The sequence below is a fragment of the Melanostigma gelatinosum genome, assembly GCF_949748355.1.
Source record: "Melanostigma gelatinosum genome assembly, chromosome: 13".
Classification (NCBI taxonomy): Eukaryota; Metazoa; Chordata; class Actinopteri; order Perciformes; family Zoarcidae; genus Melanostigma; species Melanostigma gelatinosum.
This window is the reverse complement of record NC_136646.1, coordinates 9201140-9218359: the sequence shown is the minus strand read 5'-3', so window position 1 is coordinate 9218359 and position 17220 is coordinate 9201140. Positions and strand designations below refer to the sequence as shown.

At 45.7% G+C, this 17220-nt stretch overlaps 1 protein-coding gene across 1 annotated transcript; it reads right to left on the bottom strand.

The window, feature by feature from the left end:
• Positions 1 to 5237: 5237 nt before the first annotated feature.
• Positions 5238 to 7075, bottom strand: junbb (JunB proto-oncogene, AP-1 transcription factor subunit b). The gene has a single exon (XM_079281440.1). The coding sequence runs from the start codon at positions 6738 to 6740 to the stop codon at positions 5733 to 5735; it is 1008 nt and encodes a 335-aa protein (XP_079137566.1). The 5' UTR covers positions 6741 to 7075; the 3' UTR covers positions 5238 to 5732.
• Between the last annotated feature and the right edge of the window lie 10145 nt (positions 7076 to 17220).

Here is a 17220-nt window from a genome sequence, read left to right as displayed (position 1 = left end):
CAATATATACTCTTTAAAAAGAATCTCATTAAAAGTGACTAATACTTGGAACTTGACACATAAGCCGTCTTGGTAATGTGTTTCTCAGTGGAACAGTGTGTGTCCTCTGCAGGTGAGATTGCTGTGAACACACACGCTGTGCCTCATGCTGATAATGCCATGCACCATTTCACAATTCTCTTTTAAAAGGACAGACAATGAGGCACAGTGTGTGTGTGTGTGTGTGTGTGTGTGTGTGTGTGTGTGTGTGTGTGTGTGTGTGTGTGTGTGTGTGCGTGCGTGTGTGTTTGAAGTTATGTCCTCAGCCACCTTGTGCCTTTTTGATGATGTTAGTTAATAACGTGACCTTCGAATAAAAGTCATCATCACAGCAAATGGCAGAGCTGGACAGAGGGGGTCACAAATGAGTGTCGCTCAGCACACACTCACTCATTTGAGCTGATGACTGCGACAATGAAAGCGCTTCAGTGATACGACTAATTGTAATACGGAAGAGAATGAGGTTATCTTTTTAATGTGTTTCAGCGTTATTCCGGACTTTGTACAAGGCCAACACACACACACACACACACACACAGTTCATCTGAGCGATGACTAATGTTGCCTGCGTGTGTCTGTGTTGGGTTTCATCCTCTACTTGTGGATTACCTTCACATCAAGGAGGAAACATCCTTATGGATAATACAGTTACAGCACTATATATACTAACTATACAAAAAGGAAAATACAACACAGACATTTTAGGGACTGTATAAAAATGACCCTCCAACTAAAAGAGGCACATTTAACCAGAGCTAGGGTTTGTAATCTTGAGAAACTAGCAAGAGTACGCTCGATAAAAAATTGAACCGAAAACCCAGCTCAATGTTGCCAACTCTCTTTCCGATGAAAGTCGCTAGCAGCGCTAGCTCCAAAACTCGAAAGTCATCGAGGCAGCATCACTGACAGCCCGTCCTTTCAGGCCTCCTTCAGAAGCCACTCCCCCAAAAATGTGGGATCCTGACACTCAGTAGCTTAACGTTACGTGTGCAGCAAGCATTCTGTCCAAATGTCAGTTGTAGGCTAACTATATTTCTGTAAGTTACACGAAAGTATTTTGACAATTGTAATATAGTGGAATGTGGATACATCAGAAAGCTATGCAGTTTTATGTTTGCAAGTGCCTTAATTAACTGCCATTGCATAGCTAACACTAGCTCGCTAACAGCTAACTTCCCATTCCACCTTCATTTTGGGTGCTAAAAACATCCTTTGACATGCTGAAATCAGAATTGTTTAACTAGCTACAGACATTAGCGTGAGCCCTTGGTTGCATATTGTAGCGCTGATTGTTCCCCCTCCCCCCCCTTTATTTTTAGAGTATGACACGTGCCCTGTCCCTGCGATGAAGAAAAACAAAAAACATGGCTGTTGCTAGTACTCAAAGTCTTATGGAACACTCCGGTGACGCAGGTAGGCAGGCGGGTAGCCCTTTCAATGATTTAATTAGGGCCCACCACACCTTTTCAGCAAAAGAAAACAAAATACATAACCCTCTCCATTTTCTGACATTCCCACCGTGATAATTTCCCCACAGTCCCTTACTGAAATGAAATACTGAATTGTGATCCTAGAGGCTGCGCAGACATGCAGGTTTGTAGTAAGATGAATAATGTATGCTCTCTTCCTGTATTAGGGAAATTCTATGAAGATTGCACAATTTCCACATTATTTCCTGGTAAACAATATGATTAATAATCTGAATTTGAATCATCCCATCTGAGTACACAAAGTAGGACAGCTATTATGGGTGCTAAAGCTGTCTGGCTTGCGGCTCAAGATCTTTCGCTGCTATTTCAGTATTACTCCACTAGATGACGATGTGCGCCTACAGAAACATTATACTACGCTGAATCACTGGCTGGTTTACTCTGTACAGTATGTGTGAATCTACAACCTGCGTTCTAGGCCACTGCTCTGCTGTAGTGTTAATACACCAACATATACTAGAACGTGACCATATTCAACAAATCAACAAAATGCTGCATGTCTACATGCCAATCCCCTGTATATTCATTCACAGTGTTCAGCATGTGACAGCTGTATCATACCTCACAGCCAAATGAATGGCCCCGATACATTCCTGTCACTATGGGCGGATTATGAGACAATGGTTTCCTGGGCACAGACATGCAAAAGACCCCACCATCCCTCAGGAGGAAGACACGCATAAATACAGTTGTTTAGCCTCTTTTTGATGTGGTTTTGTATCTTTTTTTGGGCATTTTGCATCTTTTTGTAGGAATTTTGCACATCTTTGTAGTCATTTAGAATCTCTTTGTCGTCATTCTGCAACTCTTTGTAGTAACTTTGCGTCTCTTTAAAGTAATTTTGTGTCTCTTATAGTTCTTTTAAGTCTCTTTGCGGTTGTTTTATGTTCTTTGTAGTTGTTTTAAGTCTCTTTGCGGTTGTTTTATGTTCTTTGTAGTTGTTTTAAGTCTCTTTGCGGTTGTTTTATGTTCTTTGTAGTTGTTTTATGTTCTTTGTAGTTGTTTTAAGTCTCTTTGCGGTTGTTTTATGTTCTTTGTAGTTGTTTTAAGTCTCTTTGCGGTTGTTTTATGTTCTTTGTAGTTGTTTTATGTTCTTTGTAGTTGTTTTAAGTCTCTTTGCGGTTGTTTTATGTTCTTTGTGGTCATTTTGGGTCTCTTCCTGGTCGGTGCGTGTCTCTTTGAGTTGACATTTTGTCGGTGAATGCCGTTGGGACTCTGACACTTTGCGCCCCTGGGCTTGTCCACGGATAGGCCTGTTCACTAATCCATCCATGACTGTTACTGGCAGCATTGTGTCGAGTACAGTTGCTGCCTGACTACGACAATGTGTTGAATTGATGGGACGGATAACGAATGAATCATGCTTATTTAAGTGTAAAACACTTCTATTATCGTCATACATATGGCCTATAAAGAGTCATTCATATAGGCTTCCCACACGTGTGATACTGTTACTATGATCAAAGTGAAAACACATACATTTTACGGCCTCAACACACGCAACAGACTGTGAATAATTTCTGATTTATATGGTTCAAATGTTTCTTTTTATGACTACAACAAACTTTTCCTAAACAAGGTCATATGAAAGAAAACATCCCCTTCCCCGAATCAGTTCTCTATTAGCCGTCCAAAACTTGTGATCCAACTTCTGTAAGAAGCTCAGATGGCTGCGGCAAGGTGGGAGGAATATTCATGCTTTTCGAAAAGATAACAGAAGACCGGAGAGAGGGAGAGGATGAGTGATAGAGAGCCAGGCCAGTGTGTGTGTGTCTGTGGGAGGGGATGGGGGCTCTTGGAGAGGAAAATCAAACCCACCCAGAGCTCTTCATACGTCACCGTTCACATCACAGATGTTCCAACAGACACTCAGTGTGGGTTGTGGGCCGAGGCGTGTGGAGAGCCAGTATGGCTTCAATTGGCTTGTTTTGTGTATGTGTGTGTGTGTGCGCGCATAATAATATGTAGGCCTGCTGTGTGCGTAAATGGAGACTTCAACGCTGCAGTGATATTTAAAAAGTATTCCTTTGAGTATGAGCTGTTCTGCTTGATGCGTGTGAGTGCAGAAGAGGTGTTATTGGGTGAATGACACTCCATATATTCATGAATATTTGAGAATAAAACATTCTGCCATACTTCATAGGGGCGGGCACTGCCATTCATTCTATGAGCATATTTGAAACTGTTGAACAAGGCAAAAACAGGGACTGAGATAAATACAAAAATAAAATAATGTACATCCCCTGAAATCTGGGTTTCTTGATGAAAAGGAGAACTTGTGTGGGCGTGCCCGGTTCAGTTTCCACGTCCATGGCAGAAAAGCTAAATAGGGGAGTTGTTATTGATGGAAATAAGGCTATTTAAATACGTCAGATGTAAAAGAAGAGGTTAAAATCTCTCCAAAACAGCTTGAGGTGAGAGTGCGCGCAAAACCGCAGCCCTCACTCCTTCGCTCTTTTGAAGTGGTTTTCGTCAGTACTGAGAGAGAGAGAGAGAGAGAGAGAGAGAGATCTTCCTTTCTGAGTCCATGCCGACTTGTCTTGTTTACTTGCACGTCACAGACTGCTTTAACGGGACATCAGAAATCCCCCTCAGTTTTCCTGAGACGCTTTGCGCACGACTTCACAAAAACATCTATGTGTTTTTCACACACTTTATTGGCTTCACATATTTTCCCGATAATAAGCTCCCAAATGGTCCCCTAAGTCACTTTGCGCAATTAACCCTCCCTCCCATTACCTCCCCCCACTTTACATTATCATTGTTATGTGCGTCTGGGGTCCCGGGCAAAACCGTTTAGTGACCTCTGGGTAATAGCGTGAGTGCTTTAATGACTCATTCACTTACACCTAACGCGGGACTCCCCCCTCTCCATCCATCCATCCATCCTTTGAGCCCCCTGGTGCCGCACATATTTGGCCTCTGACGAGTCCCACAAGAATGTTGTGCTTGGCAGCGCGCACATATCCGTCCATCCACACAAGATGCTCCCGCGCGCTGCGGACGCCCACTCGCGCCTACCGCTCTGCCAAGCGGTGTGGCATCTCGAGACGCCCCCGGCATTCCTGGAGCCACTGTCACTTCCCCTCCTGCCAATCTTTTTTTTTTTTAATATATTATACTGACACCAATATGTCGGTGACGCCGAAAGGTTGCTCCCGACGGATTTGAGAACGTAATTAAGGCTTTATATTGATTCATTTATAATAAACCTTTTTATCACAGTTCGCGTTTCACGATGAATGCTTACTTCCTGCTGTCATTTAGCAAATTGTCTATCTAAATACAACAAGCTTGTTCAGTCTAAAGTTTCAAAATAACAAAAGGAAATTCCGCCACCCTCGCGGAGCTCGCAGCCCTTATCGATGCAATAGAAGGAGGGAGAGAGATGGAACTAGTGTGCGTTACCTGGGCGGGGGTTCCCAGAAACCCTCCCCTGTGACGGAGTCTTCACCAGCATGCCCGTATATGGACAAGCCCGTGCGTAATAAGGAAAGGCCTACGTGCGCGTGTTACGCTCTGTGCGTAAAAACGCGGAAACCTGAATGTGCTCGTGTCAGGACTCCTCACCGGGAGCTATGGCAACTGTTATTGTCACAATGTGGAAGGACAGAAACAACATTTGTGATCATCTATTCCCCCCACTCTTTATGTGAGTTGCGTGTTATACTGATATGAAAACAAACACTCAAGTCCACCATATTTTCGTTTCATTTGGAGACACTTTACTTAAATACACATCACAAATAAAAAACAAACAAAAAGACAGTGTAAACATTGGACGTCATTGGTTTGCCCGGATCAACCGGACAAACAGAAAAATAATTTACACATTGAATAAATGCAGCATTGCATGACATTATCGGTTGCAAAAAGTACAAGGAAATACACGAATTATTCCCACGTTCTACCATTAGTAAACCCCGACTCGTGGGTCTGTCTGTGCACGCGGAGCTGCTCAGTGTCTGCTCGGTCTGGATGCTGCCCCGCGGTGTCAGGGGTTGAATGGTGCTTTGAGAGATGTCCAGCATCCGGAAGTACCATTTTTAGTCAGTCCTTTCACCCCTAAATAGCCTAAAGAGTTTGTCACAGCTCGGCGGGCCTGTGCTGCTGACAGCACACCAGCCCGGTGTCCCGGTGCTGCGCGTGCAGAGCGCGACTCCAGTGTTATTACTTCTCAGTCAGTTAGTAGTCTCTGTCGTTTTAAAACGCATCCAACTTGCTCGTGAGCATCAGCTGACATCCGCTGCTCACGTGTGTCAGGACCTTCTGCTTGAGCTGCGCGACCTGATCCCGGAGCACCGACGCCGTGTTGGAGAGCCCCACGTTGTCGTTCTTCAGACCCTTCACCTTATCCTCCAGCCGGGAGATGCGCTCCAGCTTGCGCCGCCGGCACTTGGTCGCCGCCAGCCTGTTCCTCAGCCTCTTGCGCTCCGCCTTGATCCTCTCCTGGGTCTCCAGGTTGATCGGGGACATGGGAGGCGAGCCGTCGCTGCTGAGCAGGTCGGGAACGGTCTGAGGCTCCTCTTTCAGTGAGACGAGCCGGTGCGGATGGAGCGCGGAGCCCGGGAGAGCGTGCTGGAACGGGTGCGCACCGTGCGGTGCGGACTGCGGGTGGCTCTGCTGGTGCGGCGGCAGATAGCTGATGGTGGCCGTTGGGTAGCTGGACGCGGAAGAGAGGCTCGTGTTCGGGCAGTACGCGTTCAGTGTGGTGTAGATGGGAGGCTCCGGCTGCAGGGCGGAGCCGAAGATGCCAGAGGCCGCCGCTACCGCTGCTGCCGCCGAACACGTCGTAACTCCTCCGGCTCCGATGGACACGTTGGGAGGGGGCATCTGGTTCATCTTGTGCAGCTCGTCCAGGGCTTTCACGAAGCCGTCGGCGAAGCCCTCCTGCTCATCGGTGATGCCCCGGTTGTAGAAGAACTGGCCCGGGGTCGGGGTGGTGATCACGCCGTTACTGTTCTGGATGATGAGCCTCTCCAGCTCCGGGGACGCGAGCTTCAGCGACCCCACATCATGGTGCCCCCCTTGATACGGGTCTATCTCGGCCCTCAGCTGGGATTTCAGGCTGCGGTAGGGCTCTGTCAAGTTCAAATTCATAGTCATATTCTGCTTTAGCAGTTTGTAGTCGTGCATGGCTGCGTCCGACTGGCCGTAAGCCGACAGAAAAGAGTCGTCATGATAAAAGGGCTGTTCCATCTTCGTAGACATAAAGTCGGAAGAAAAACAAGTGAGCTTACCAGCTGCTCTTTTTTTTTTTAGAAACACAGTCTCTCGATAATCAGTCAAATGTCAGTGTCAGCAGAGAGCGTGCACCAACTCGTCGTCTCTCTCAACAGTGTCCCGAGTTATTCAAAAAGGGGATTTCAATATCGCTCCCAAAAAAGAGTGAAAGTCCAAGGTCCGACAAACAGCTCAGTGTCAGAAGTCTTCCTCCAGTGTCTGATCGCTGTTGTCTTTTCTTCTTCTTCGCAATCCCGCGGAGGAAACAAAAAGTTATAACTCGGTTTGGAATTCCTAAATTTGCTGATGCTTGGTTCTCGAGCGCTCGTTGAGGTGTGTTCGGTCGGGTCGGAACCGTGCTTATTTATATCGGCACACACACGCGCTCTCGCTGTCGGCGTCGCGATTGGCCGAGCAGCTCGGAGTCCACGCCCAGCGAGTGCGACGTTGAGTGACGCTATTGCCGGGAAGAGGCAACTGTAAACAAGCCTGTAGGCATGAGAGGGAGAGAGAGAGAGAGAGGGGGAGATAGAGAGAGAGAGAGAGCGCGCGGCATCGCAGCGGAGACCGTCAGAAATAGAAGAGTCCGCTTTATTTATCTTTATTTATACAGCCTTGTAGGTTGAATAAGCGGCCCGTTGGATCAGCGAAGAGGTGAGGTGTCTCTGTTAGAACAAACCATTGCTTTTTAAATCACCCATCCATGTTGTTACGTTGTAAAAAAAAAATTTAAAAAAATGCACGTATTATTATTTGTTTGAGTTCATCTACTTTTACAAATGTCACATTAAATACGTTATCAGCTCATGTGCACGCGATGTTCGCCCCCATTAGATATGAATTATGGCCTCGATATAAAACGCCGTATGCTGTTTATTTTGAATCCACGCTGCGGAGGAAGTCCTAAGTCCTTAAATGGGCACGGTGACGTTCCGGTTTCCTCTCCAGGAGAACCGGGAAGCCACGCCCAACCGGGCCTCATTCCAGCGGCAGTCCTGCTCCAGCTCCTGAATAAAAAAAAACATCCATGTGTTTGCGACACAGTCGGGGACTTTCTGTCTGTGTGTGTATGTGTGTGTGTGTGTGTGTGTGTGTGTGTGTGTGTGTGTGTGTGTGTGTGTGTGTGTGTGTGTGTGTGCATGATCAGTGACAGAACAAACCCAACCCCAACACACACACACAGACACAGAGAGTATCCTGACAGGTTTGCGAGGTACTGCTGATGTTGGGCAGTAACCTGAGTAACCCTGCTTTGATCACGCGTGGGAAATATAGGAAACTTTGTCCCACCACAAGCCGAAACACAGTCAATTATCTCAAGCAGGAAGATTCATGTTCGGTAATTGTCGCCTTTTGATAGATAAAGCCTGTTTCACAAAAACGAAAAGGAAAAAAAAACCAACCTTCATTTGGTTTTGCTTTTCAGGTAATTGGGAGTTGCGGTGCCCTCTCTAAGCGCACAGAGAAAGGAAATGCGATTCCTCAGTCGCGCACCTGTTTCAGTTGCGGAGAAGGGACCCTTTGTCTCCTGTTTGTAAGTCTTCCAACGCCCACGCAAACACAAGTGCCTCCGCCGATGTAGCCCACGTCGCCGCACAGACAAAACGAGTCAGGTAGGATGCTTTGCTTCGCCAGGCGCTGTATCCTCTGCTGCAGGCTGCACCTGAAGGATGACCAGGAAACACATCAATAACAGATGACTTATTTACAGGTGTCGGCTGGAGACGAGGCCAGAATACATTCACTGAGTAATGAAACGAAACAGCCAGGAAATCCGTCTGGATCAGTGGTATACCTTTCTTGTTGTTGTGATCCGCACAGCTCTATCAGAGGAGCTCGAGGCCCCCATTCATCGACACTGACGTGTTCCAAATATGTTCTTACGAATCAGAATAACACTATTAATTGTACAAAAGTGGCAACAATATTTCCATACTATTGAATTGTCAATGCCACCTAGAGTAACAGTAGCTGGACGCTATTTCAACTGTTTATTCACTCTACTGCTCTTTACTTAAAGCTACTACAAGGAACTTTTAAATTGCTTTGATTTTGGCGGTCCCTATGGGCATAAGTGGTAGTGCTCCCGAGCACCAGAGTCCCTTTAGAAAACCTCTTTTTTTTTTACTGTAGCAGGATCTGATGGCCTTTCCCCGCTCGGTCTTGGTTCTGGTTCTCCCGGGGCTCCCATTCCCTCAAGTGGGCCCGGCGTGGTGTTGGTGCCCAGCGGGGACCGGCGGTGCCGCTAGGCTAAGCTCTGCTCCTTGACCGACGCTGCTGCCAGGAAGCGGAGCTGCGACTGCAGGTTGAAGTGGGGCAGCAGGGCTGGATCTGGGTCTGTCCGTGGTGGGCTGGTTGCTGCTTAGTTGGAGGCCCTGATGGAGTCTGAGCTATGAGGAGTTTCTGGTCAACCTGCATGATTTTGGCAACAATCCATCCCAGTGGTTTCGGAGACATTCGTAGCATTCAAAATAGCTGTAAAGAAATAGGCAATCTTCACACTGATGGTCTCGTTTACTTATATTGGCAATATAGACGCATCAGTATTACATTGAAAACGTTTCATAACTAGTTAAAAATTCCTCACAGTAACTTTAAAATATAGTAAATTACAAAATAGAACCCAGCAAACTCCCAAATTAAACAAGAATATCATCATATTTTAAAACATTACAAAAGAGGTGCAGCCCCACCCTTAAATGTTTAACCATTGGCGTTCTCATCCACAAAAATGTCAGTCAGTTGTGTATCCAACCTGTGCCGGAGAAGGGGGGGGGGGGGGTGGATCCAGCTTTCAACAGCTTTTCCCTTCGGCACTGAACACTCACAAGTACCCTGTGGCAACATGTACTTGCTGTGAAAAGTACATGCTGAGATATTTGCTCAGACAGACCCTGTTATCATGTCACGGCTTAAAGAGGGAAACACTGTTCGGACAGAAGTTACTCAACGTCCTTTTTCAAATATTACAGCGAGGAGAAGACAACTGTTCACCATCTTCGCGACATGACTCCAAAGTTGGCCTGAAAGTCTGAAATCCCCACTTTTAGGGTCTCTGCGCCTGATCACAATGACCTAATGTCAAGTAATGCTCTGGTATTCTGAGCGACTATTTTAATTCTATGCCTTTTTGTCCGTATCCACGGGAATATGAATAAACAGAGGAAAACAACGGTTCCTGGCAGTGTTATGCCTCCACTTTGCCACCTCCCTTATAAATTCTATTCTCTGTGCAGCTGCCTGCTTCTGCTGCTGCTCTGCTCTGCTCGGGTTTACGTTTTTTTATTCAGCGCTGCGGTAGAGGCTGACCACAGTCCCAGTGACATTTTGACAAAGCACAACAGTATAGGGTCCACAGCGGTGAGTGTTTACGGGAATGCTCGTGAGGTGGCACCGTGCCATCCTGCCAAATGTTAGTCAAAAAACACCCATGTTACTCAACCAGTGGGCGGGACAGACGTGTGAAGGTTGAGACAGATGTACAGTGTGTTCCAGATAAATATGTGATAATTATTTTGTCCTGAACAATCTCTGTTGATTACCACATCGTGAACAATGGTGCTGTGAATCTTGGGCGGGTTAAGCTCCAAACAGCAACATGTGGTGATTAGTTGAACATTTCAGTTGTCAGGTTTCAGCTTTTGCGAAAAAAAGAAAGAAAAAAAAAAGGTGGCCGACGTCTTAGTCACATCTTGATTAGTCAGATCTCAGTTCAGTCTGTTTAGATTTAGAGTTGGTCTGTGTACTCGAGTCCAGAAATTCCTTCCTCTGACTTCTGCTTTTTTTTTTCTTTCTTCTAAATAAGCCCAAAAACTGCGCCAGGCTTTTGTGTTCATGTTCTTTATGCATATTTTTTTGGGCAAACTTTCAAAGAGTTCCAGGGCAGGACAAGCTGCTTGGCAACAGACTCGGTTTAACAGTCGGGATCACATGGACGAGTGCCAAAACCAACTGAGTGTTACCTGCTCTGGTTCCTGGGTGAGTTGGGGAAAGGCAAGGCCTGAGGCTGGAAAGACGCTGTTTACCGTAATATTAAGTAAAGTGTGTGTGCGTGTGTGTGTGTGTGTGTGTAGGTGTGTGTGTGTGTGTGTGTGTGTGTGTGAGTGAACAAGCACGTATATCACTTCGGGTGGAGTATTCATGAGTGTAGAATTAGTTTGACCACAATGTGAACATCTGCTTGAAGGGAAGAGATAAGATTCAATGGAATGGTTGTTCACCATTTCCCACATCTCCTGCTTTGGAAAATGTTTTTAGTTCTCATTAAAAGTGTTGTTTTTTTCTGACCCCCATAGATGTAGAATGAACTTTTGACATTTTGTGGCTTCATTCCAAAATCAAGTAAGTAAAGGAGGGGCATGTTCGAAAGCAAAAGGTGCCTTCTTTGATGCCCCTATTGTCGATGATAAAGTGCCCTGTAGGATGCCCTTATTGTAGATCAACATGATAAAGTTACCTTTAGGGTGCCCATCCACTTGACTTTTTACAGAGACCTGTAAACACACCGTTACAGTAGTCCAGTCTGCTGAAGATGAATGCGTGGACAAGTTTTTCCAAATCCTGTTGAGACATAAGTCCTCTAATCCTTGATATATTCTTCAGGTGATAGTAGGCTGATTTTGTAATTGATTTGTGTGTCGTCTCCATAATTATGACAACATACTTTGTTGTTTTCCATAATCTGAGCTAGTGGAAGCATGTAGATGTTGAACAGAAGAGGCCCCAGTATTGAACCTTGGGGAACACCACATGTCTTTTTAGTCAGCTCTGATGTGTAATCAGCTACAGACACAAAGTATTCTCAGTCCTTCAAGTAGGATTCAAACCAGTTAAGTGCTGTGCCAGAGAGTCACACCCAGATTTTTAGTCTTTCTAGTAGTATGTCATGGTCGACCGTGTCGAATGCAGCACTGAGATCCACTAATACTAAGATAACATTCTGCCATTGTCTGTGTTTAAGTGGATGTCATTGCAAACCTTAACAAGAGCAGTTTCAGTACTGTGGTGCTGTCGAAACCTGACTGGAAAACATCAAAGCAGTTATTTACGGCCAAGAAGTTGTTAAGCTGTTGAAAGACCGCTTTTTCAATTATTTTACTCAAAAATGGGAGGTTTGATATTGGCCTATAATTCTTCATTATTGCGGAGTCTAAACTAGCCTTCTTTAGGAGCGGTTTAATAACTGCAGTTTTTAGGGCTTGTGGGAAGACACCTGACAGAAGGGATGTGTTTACAATTTGTAAAAGATCAGTGGTCATGCAGTTTGAAATATTTTTGAAAAAGTGTGTTGGTAGAATATCCAAGCAGCAGGAGGATGACTTCAGATGTTGTATAATGTCTTCTAGGCTTCTACGGTCGATTGAATGAAATTGTGTCATGATATTTGAATGGATGTTATTAAAACACAATAGAAAGCCCTTTAGGGTGCCCTTCCAGTGGAGGAAACGAGATGCAGTGCACTAATGGGTGCTGTTAAATGTAGAAAACGTGGTGCAGTGCCATATAAGCTGCCCTACATGCTAGAAATCGTTCTGCACACTGGTGCCATTTTTATTAATTTCTCCGCCCCGGCCACTCAGACAGCCTGAGTCCTCCAACGTTTCATACTTCTTTTTGACAATGTCACCAATGCCTACACACGGGAAAATCCCCTTAATTTCTTCGCTCTGTAGATTCTGTCTCTTAACAAAGCAGGCTTTCACAATAAGGTGCTTATGGTGGGGATTGAGCTCTCCTTACCTCCTCCTCTCAAACCGTCCCATTGTGCCTCGCCACCTCTGCACAACTCTCCTTTTGTCAGCACCGGGCAGCAGCCTGCTTGTCGTCTGCTTCTCCACAACGCACGGCCCCTTTCGGTTGCTCCATCTCCGTGACTCAGATCAGCCGTGGCGGCCGGGGCGACCGGGGCCAATCCGAGGTCAAAGCCCCGAGCTCAGTCCTCACTTCAGAGTCTTTCCCCTGACCTTCACAACTCCTCCAAACACCCACTCAGCAGAAAAGTGTCGGGGTTATAGCGCAGGGAGAGCGGGTAGGCAAGGGCAAAAAGAAAGACAGGCTCAGTCAGATGAGGTTTGTTTGTTAAGTGCCCTCTTGACAGAGTGGCTGACTCCTTCATTTGGACATAATGGGGCCTCTCATCCATAGCGCCGCTGTTCTCCTTTGTGACTGCGGTCACTGTATTCCCAGGTCTATTAATAGAAGGATCCATCATCGTTTACATCATCATCATCATCAACAGCAGTGTGCTCGTCAACATCACATGACGGCCCGATGGTGTTTACCTCCGCTCCCCTCTATTAATCCCAAACTGACAATGTTGATCTGTTAACATCTAAGCCCGCTGATGGTACTGACAGCTTCAACTTCATTTCGCCTTTGTGCGCCAATAATTTGAAGGCTAAAGTTCATGATATTTCTAATCAGAGATGCTTGATTGATTCCAAGCCTGTCATGCATCAGTGCGTATATTGGAGCATCTTTGAGGTCTCGCATTCGGCCTTCGTATACAGGAACTGTTGTGTTACATTGAAGGGCCCATGATCTAACTGTACTGGGACTTGTTTTCAAAAAGCTAATAGACTAATTATAGAAGTAATCATGTTTCATGGGAAGCATCTTGAAGAAATGATACCAGAGAATTTCAATTTAGTTTGATTATGATCAAATGTATTTTTAGTTACAGTAGCAGCATGGCTCTAGGGATGGCAATGTCAGGATGTTTGGTCGGTCTGCTGCTTTGGTCCAGAATGAGATATCTAAACAGCTATTGGATCGATTGCCATACAGACATTCGTGGTCCCCAGAGGAGAAATTATCACTTTGGAGACCCCCCTGATCTGTCCTTTAGCGCCACCGTGAGGTTCACATTTGTGGTTATTGGTGAATTGTCCAACAACTGTCAGATGAAGTTTGGTATGTTCATGTCCCCCTCAGGATGATCCCGTCATTGTTCATGAAGTGTCATCATCAAGACAATATTTAAAGTTGTTCATTTTTTACCAAATATGTGCAAAACTGATGACATCATTCCCATCAGCCTCGGCAGTACTTTGTTTTTAGTGCAAATTAAAGGTTAGCATGCTAACACTCTAAACTAAATAAGTGTACATGTTAGGTACTTTGCAAAATGATTTGTTCAAATTTTTAAATAATTATATATTTCAACTTGTTCAAAAGCCTCATCATTATTAATGTTTTTGGAAACTGCTTTACCCTTCACCCAATATCTCAAGCAATATATTTATAACGAACGCTCTCTAATTTTGAACAAAGAGGACTTGTAAATAGGATTTATTAACATAATTTAAACCCGAGTTTGATAAATTGCTGGACTGAAATCATGAACAACGTCAGGCTTAACAGCAGACACAGTGATGGACACATATAAGACTCAAAATGCTGCCAAAGCAAGTAAAAAAAAAAAAAAAAAACATCTTGCTGATCTTATGTGAAAGTATAGTTGGAAAAGACTGCCCCTACCATCATGGCACTGTACCGAGGACGTGCACAACGTGGTGAAATCCAAATGAGCTGTAGTGTAAATTCGGTACATCTACAGACACATTTGATATGTCAGTGACATTTTAAAAATCATCTTTGCTCAACTGTGATCATTTCAGAGTAAAAAAAAGGACAACTTGTCTCTTACCCCCCTGGCGAACTTGCAACCTCTGCGTGTATCAGCAAAGGAGGTGGAGGGCCGGGGTTAAAAAGCCTGGTGGGGGTGAGACGGTGTCACGCACAGTGCTGTCCGTGGCCGTGCTAACTGAAAGGACCCTGAGATCTGGTCCCACGTCCATCCTGCTCAGTGAACCTGAAACTGACCTACGGGAGCCGTGAGTCAGGTAGCTGACCGGAGCTTCTGGGGGAGAAGCATTTAGAAAGAACCGTTCGTCAGTGTGGGTCACCGATGTCAGCGCCGGAGGTCAACATGTTTGTCTTTCCCGTCCTCCGCCTCCCTTCGCTCTTTCTCCGTTTATTGGTCTATATAGCGCACGCACATGGAATCATGGTAATTAATGCTGAATGTGCTCTTCATGGTCTTGCCCTGTGCAGACTTATAAGCTAAAAAGCCACGGAGCCTGTAGCACAAGAGGACATTTAGCGCAGCAGAGGGGAATGCGGGGGTTGAGGGTGTTGTGGCATTAGAGAACAATTGGCTGCAGATCTTTGTGTGAGAGTGTGTGTGTGTGTGTGTGTGTGTCATGAGAGCAGGGCAACGAGAGGCAGGGATTTGAGATGGCACACATTTCCTCTGCACAGTCTTGAAGTGGCAAATAATACGCCGCGCCAATTCCTCTTCTCCACCAAAGCCTTCGATGCTGGCGTTGGGCTCCCGCCGGGCTTTCGAGCGACATTGACATTCCCTTTGAGCGGGTCTTCTCGGTTATGGTTTGGCTCGGTCACACAGCCACAGCCGCAACACAATCAGTGTGTGTGTGTGTGTGTGTGTTTCCTTTTGCTTCTTTATCTGCCACATGGTCGAAACATGGCTTTGGCTTTTAGAGTGTTGCCATGTCAGCCTCCACGGAGCTCATTATCTGTTTTGTTTTTTTAGAATGATATAAATCATCCACCCGAGCATTTGCTCCCTCTCTACAGAGGTTTTTCAGCCAACACAGGCTGATTTGAAAGCAGCTGCGGCTCTCATTGCAACCCTTAACTCTTTGATAAACAAATAAATCTTGTTTATTAGAAATATGTGTGTGTGTGTGTGCGTGCGTGCGTGTGTGTGTGTGTGTGAGAACAATCACATATGCTCTGCAAAACTCCCCTTTCCTCTTCCCCTGTCAGCAGTTGTTTCTTGCCTGTGTCGAGTCTCATCCTCAGTCTGGTCCACTTCCTGGTTTCCCTCCTAGTCAGAGTCCAAATAAATAAAACGGAAACTTTGCAGCGCTAGACAGCCAGGACATCATAGTGTAGGTAAAGCCAGACCAGGGAATCCCTTCAGGGGAGGAGGAGGAGGGGGGGGGGGGGTACTGATGATTGTGGAGGTCATGACCTCCACAAGGGGAATGACGTCACTGGGAGGCAAAAGTGATGAGGCGCGGAGTTCGAGCCGATGACAGGGGAGTGAGTAAGTTTCAAGTCTCACACACTCGAATCCTCATGACTATAAACAAACAGCAACACAATCAGTCACACAACATACATGTGCTTTGAGTCTGCTCGTGCCACAAATCCGCTGGGGTTTTCTCAGGTTAGGGATACTTCAGAGTAAAGCAGCGGCAGCAGTTTCTGGGGGCAAACGTTTTTTTCCCCTTTTTTCCGTCAACATAAAAAGACAGCAGACTCTCCGGCTTTTGTCTGCGTCGGCAACTCTTATTGAGCCTTTGCGTGATCCCGTAACCCGAGCTCCATTTCCCCGACGTCCGGGACCAGGCACGTCTCAAACAGGCCCGGACACGGTCGCTCCTCGGGGTGAATCAGTGCCTGTAAAAATCACCCGACTCCCCCGCAAAACACCCACATATTTCCACCACTCACACAAACACACTGCGCTCCGCTCACACTCACAGTCACACTCTTGCTCATATATGTACATTTTTATTTTTTATTTATTTTTTGCTGCTGCACCACCTCGTAGGCAGCGTGAAGTGATGAGACAAACACACACACACACACACACTCACACACACACACATGCACACCTCGTAGTGCCCCGTGCCTCGGCTCGGCCTGCTATCAGACATGTTTTTGTGTCTCACCTCAGCTGGCAATTATTGTTTGCGTGTTCTGCGCCCCGGACGATGACCTCGTGCAGAGTAGATGCCGAGGTTAGCATTAGGAGCTGTCCTGTTGGGCGGAGGCAGGCAGGGACAACCACAGGCAGCACAATTAGCAGATCTCGGTCTGGTATGCGCACGCTAATTACCTCACGTTTAATGTAGTTTACCTTAAGTAGTGCATTTAGCTCCAAATATAGACTCTCCATGGGCAATTAAGGAGTCTTGTTTGGTCACAAATCTCTAATTGTTTGCACGGCAGAGTTGTTTACGAGTCTTTCAAGAACAGAAGGTTCAGAACAGAAGGCTGGATTCGAGACGTTTGAAGGAATAGTTTGACTTTTTGAAGAAAGATGCTTACCAGGATTTCTTTTACTTGCCAAGAGTTTAAAATACTTTCATATCTGTACAGTAAACTTGAAGCTACAGCTAGCAGACGGTCAGCTTAGATTAGCTGGACAGCTAACCTGCTAACCAATGTTAAAGCGAAATGTTTTACAGTTTGGTTTTTGTCCTCCTGATTAAACAAATAAGACATAACTTGTGTATGAGTGAGCTTTTTTTGAGTGCTGTTCGTTGTATTTCGTGAGCTGTTTCCAGTCCTAATGCTAAGCTAGGCTAACCAGCTGCTGGAAAGTAGCTGCATATTTACCACACACACATGCAATCTAACTTTCACCCCGGAAAACAAATACACACGACTTCCCAACTGTCCATGTATTCCTTTACATTTCTATAACATC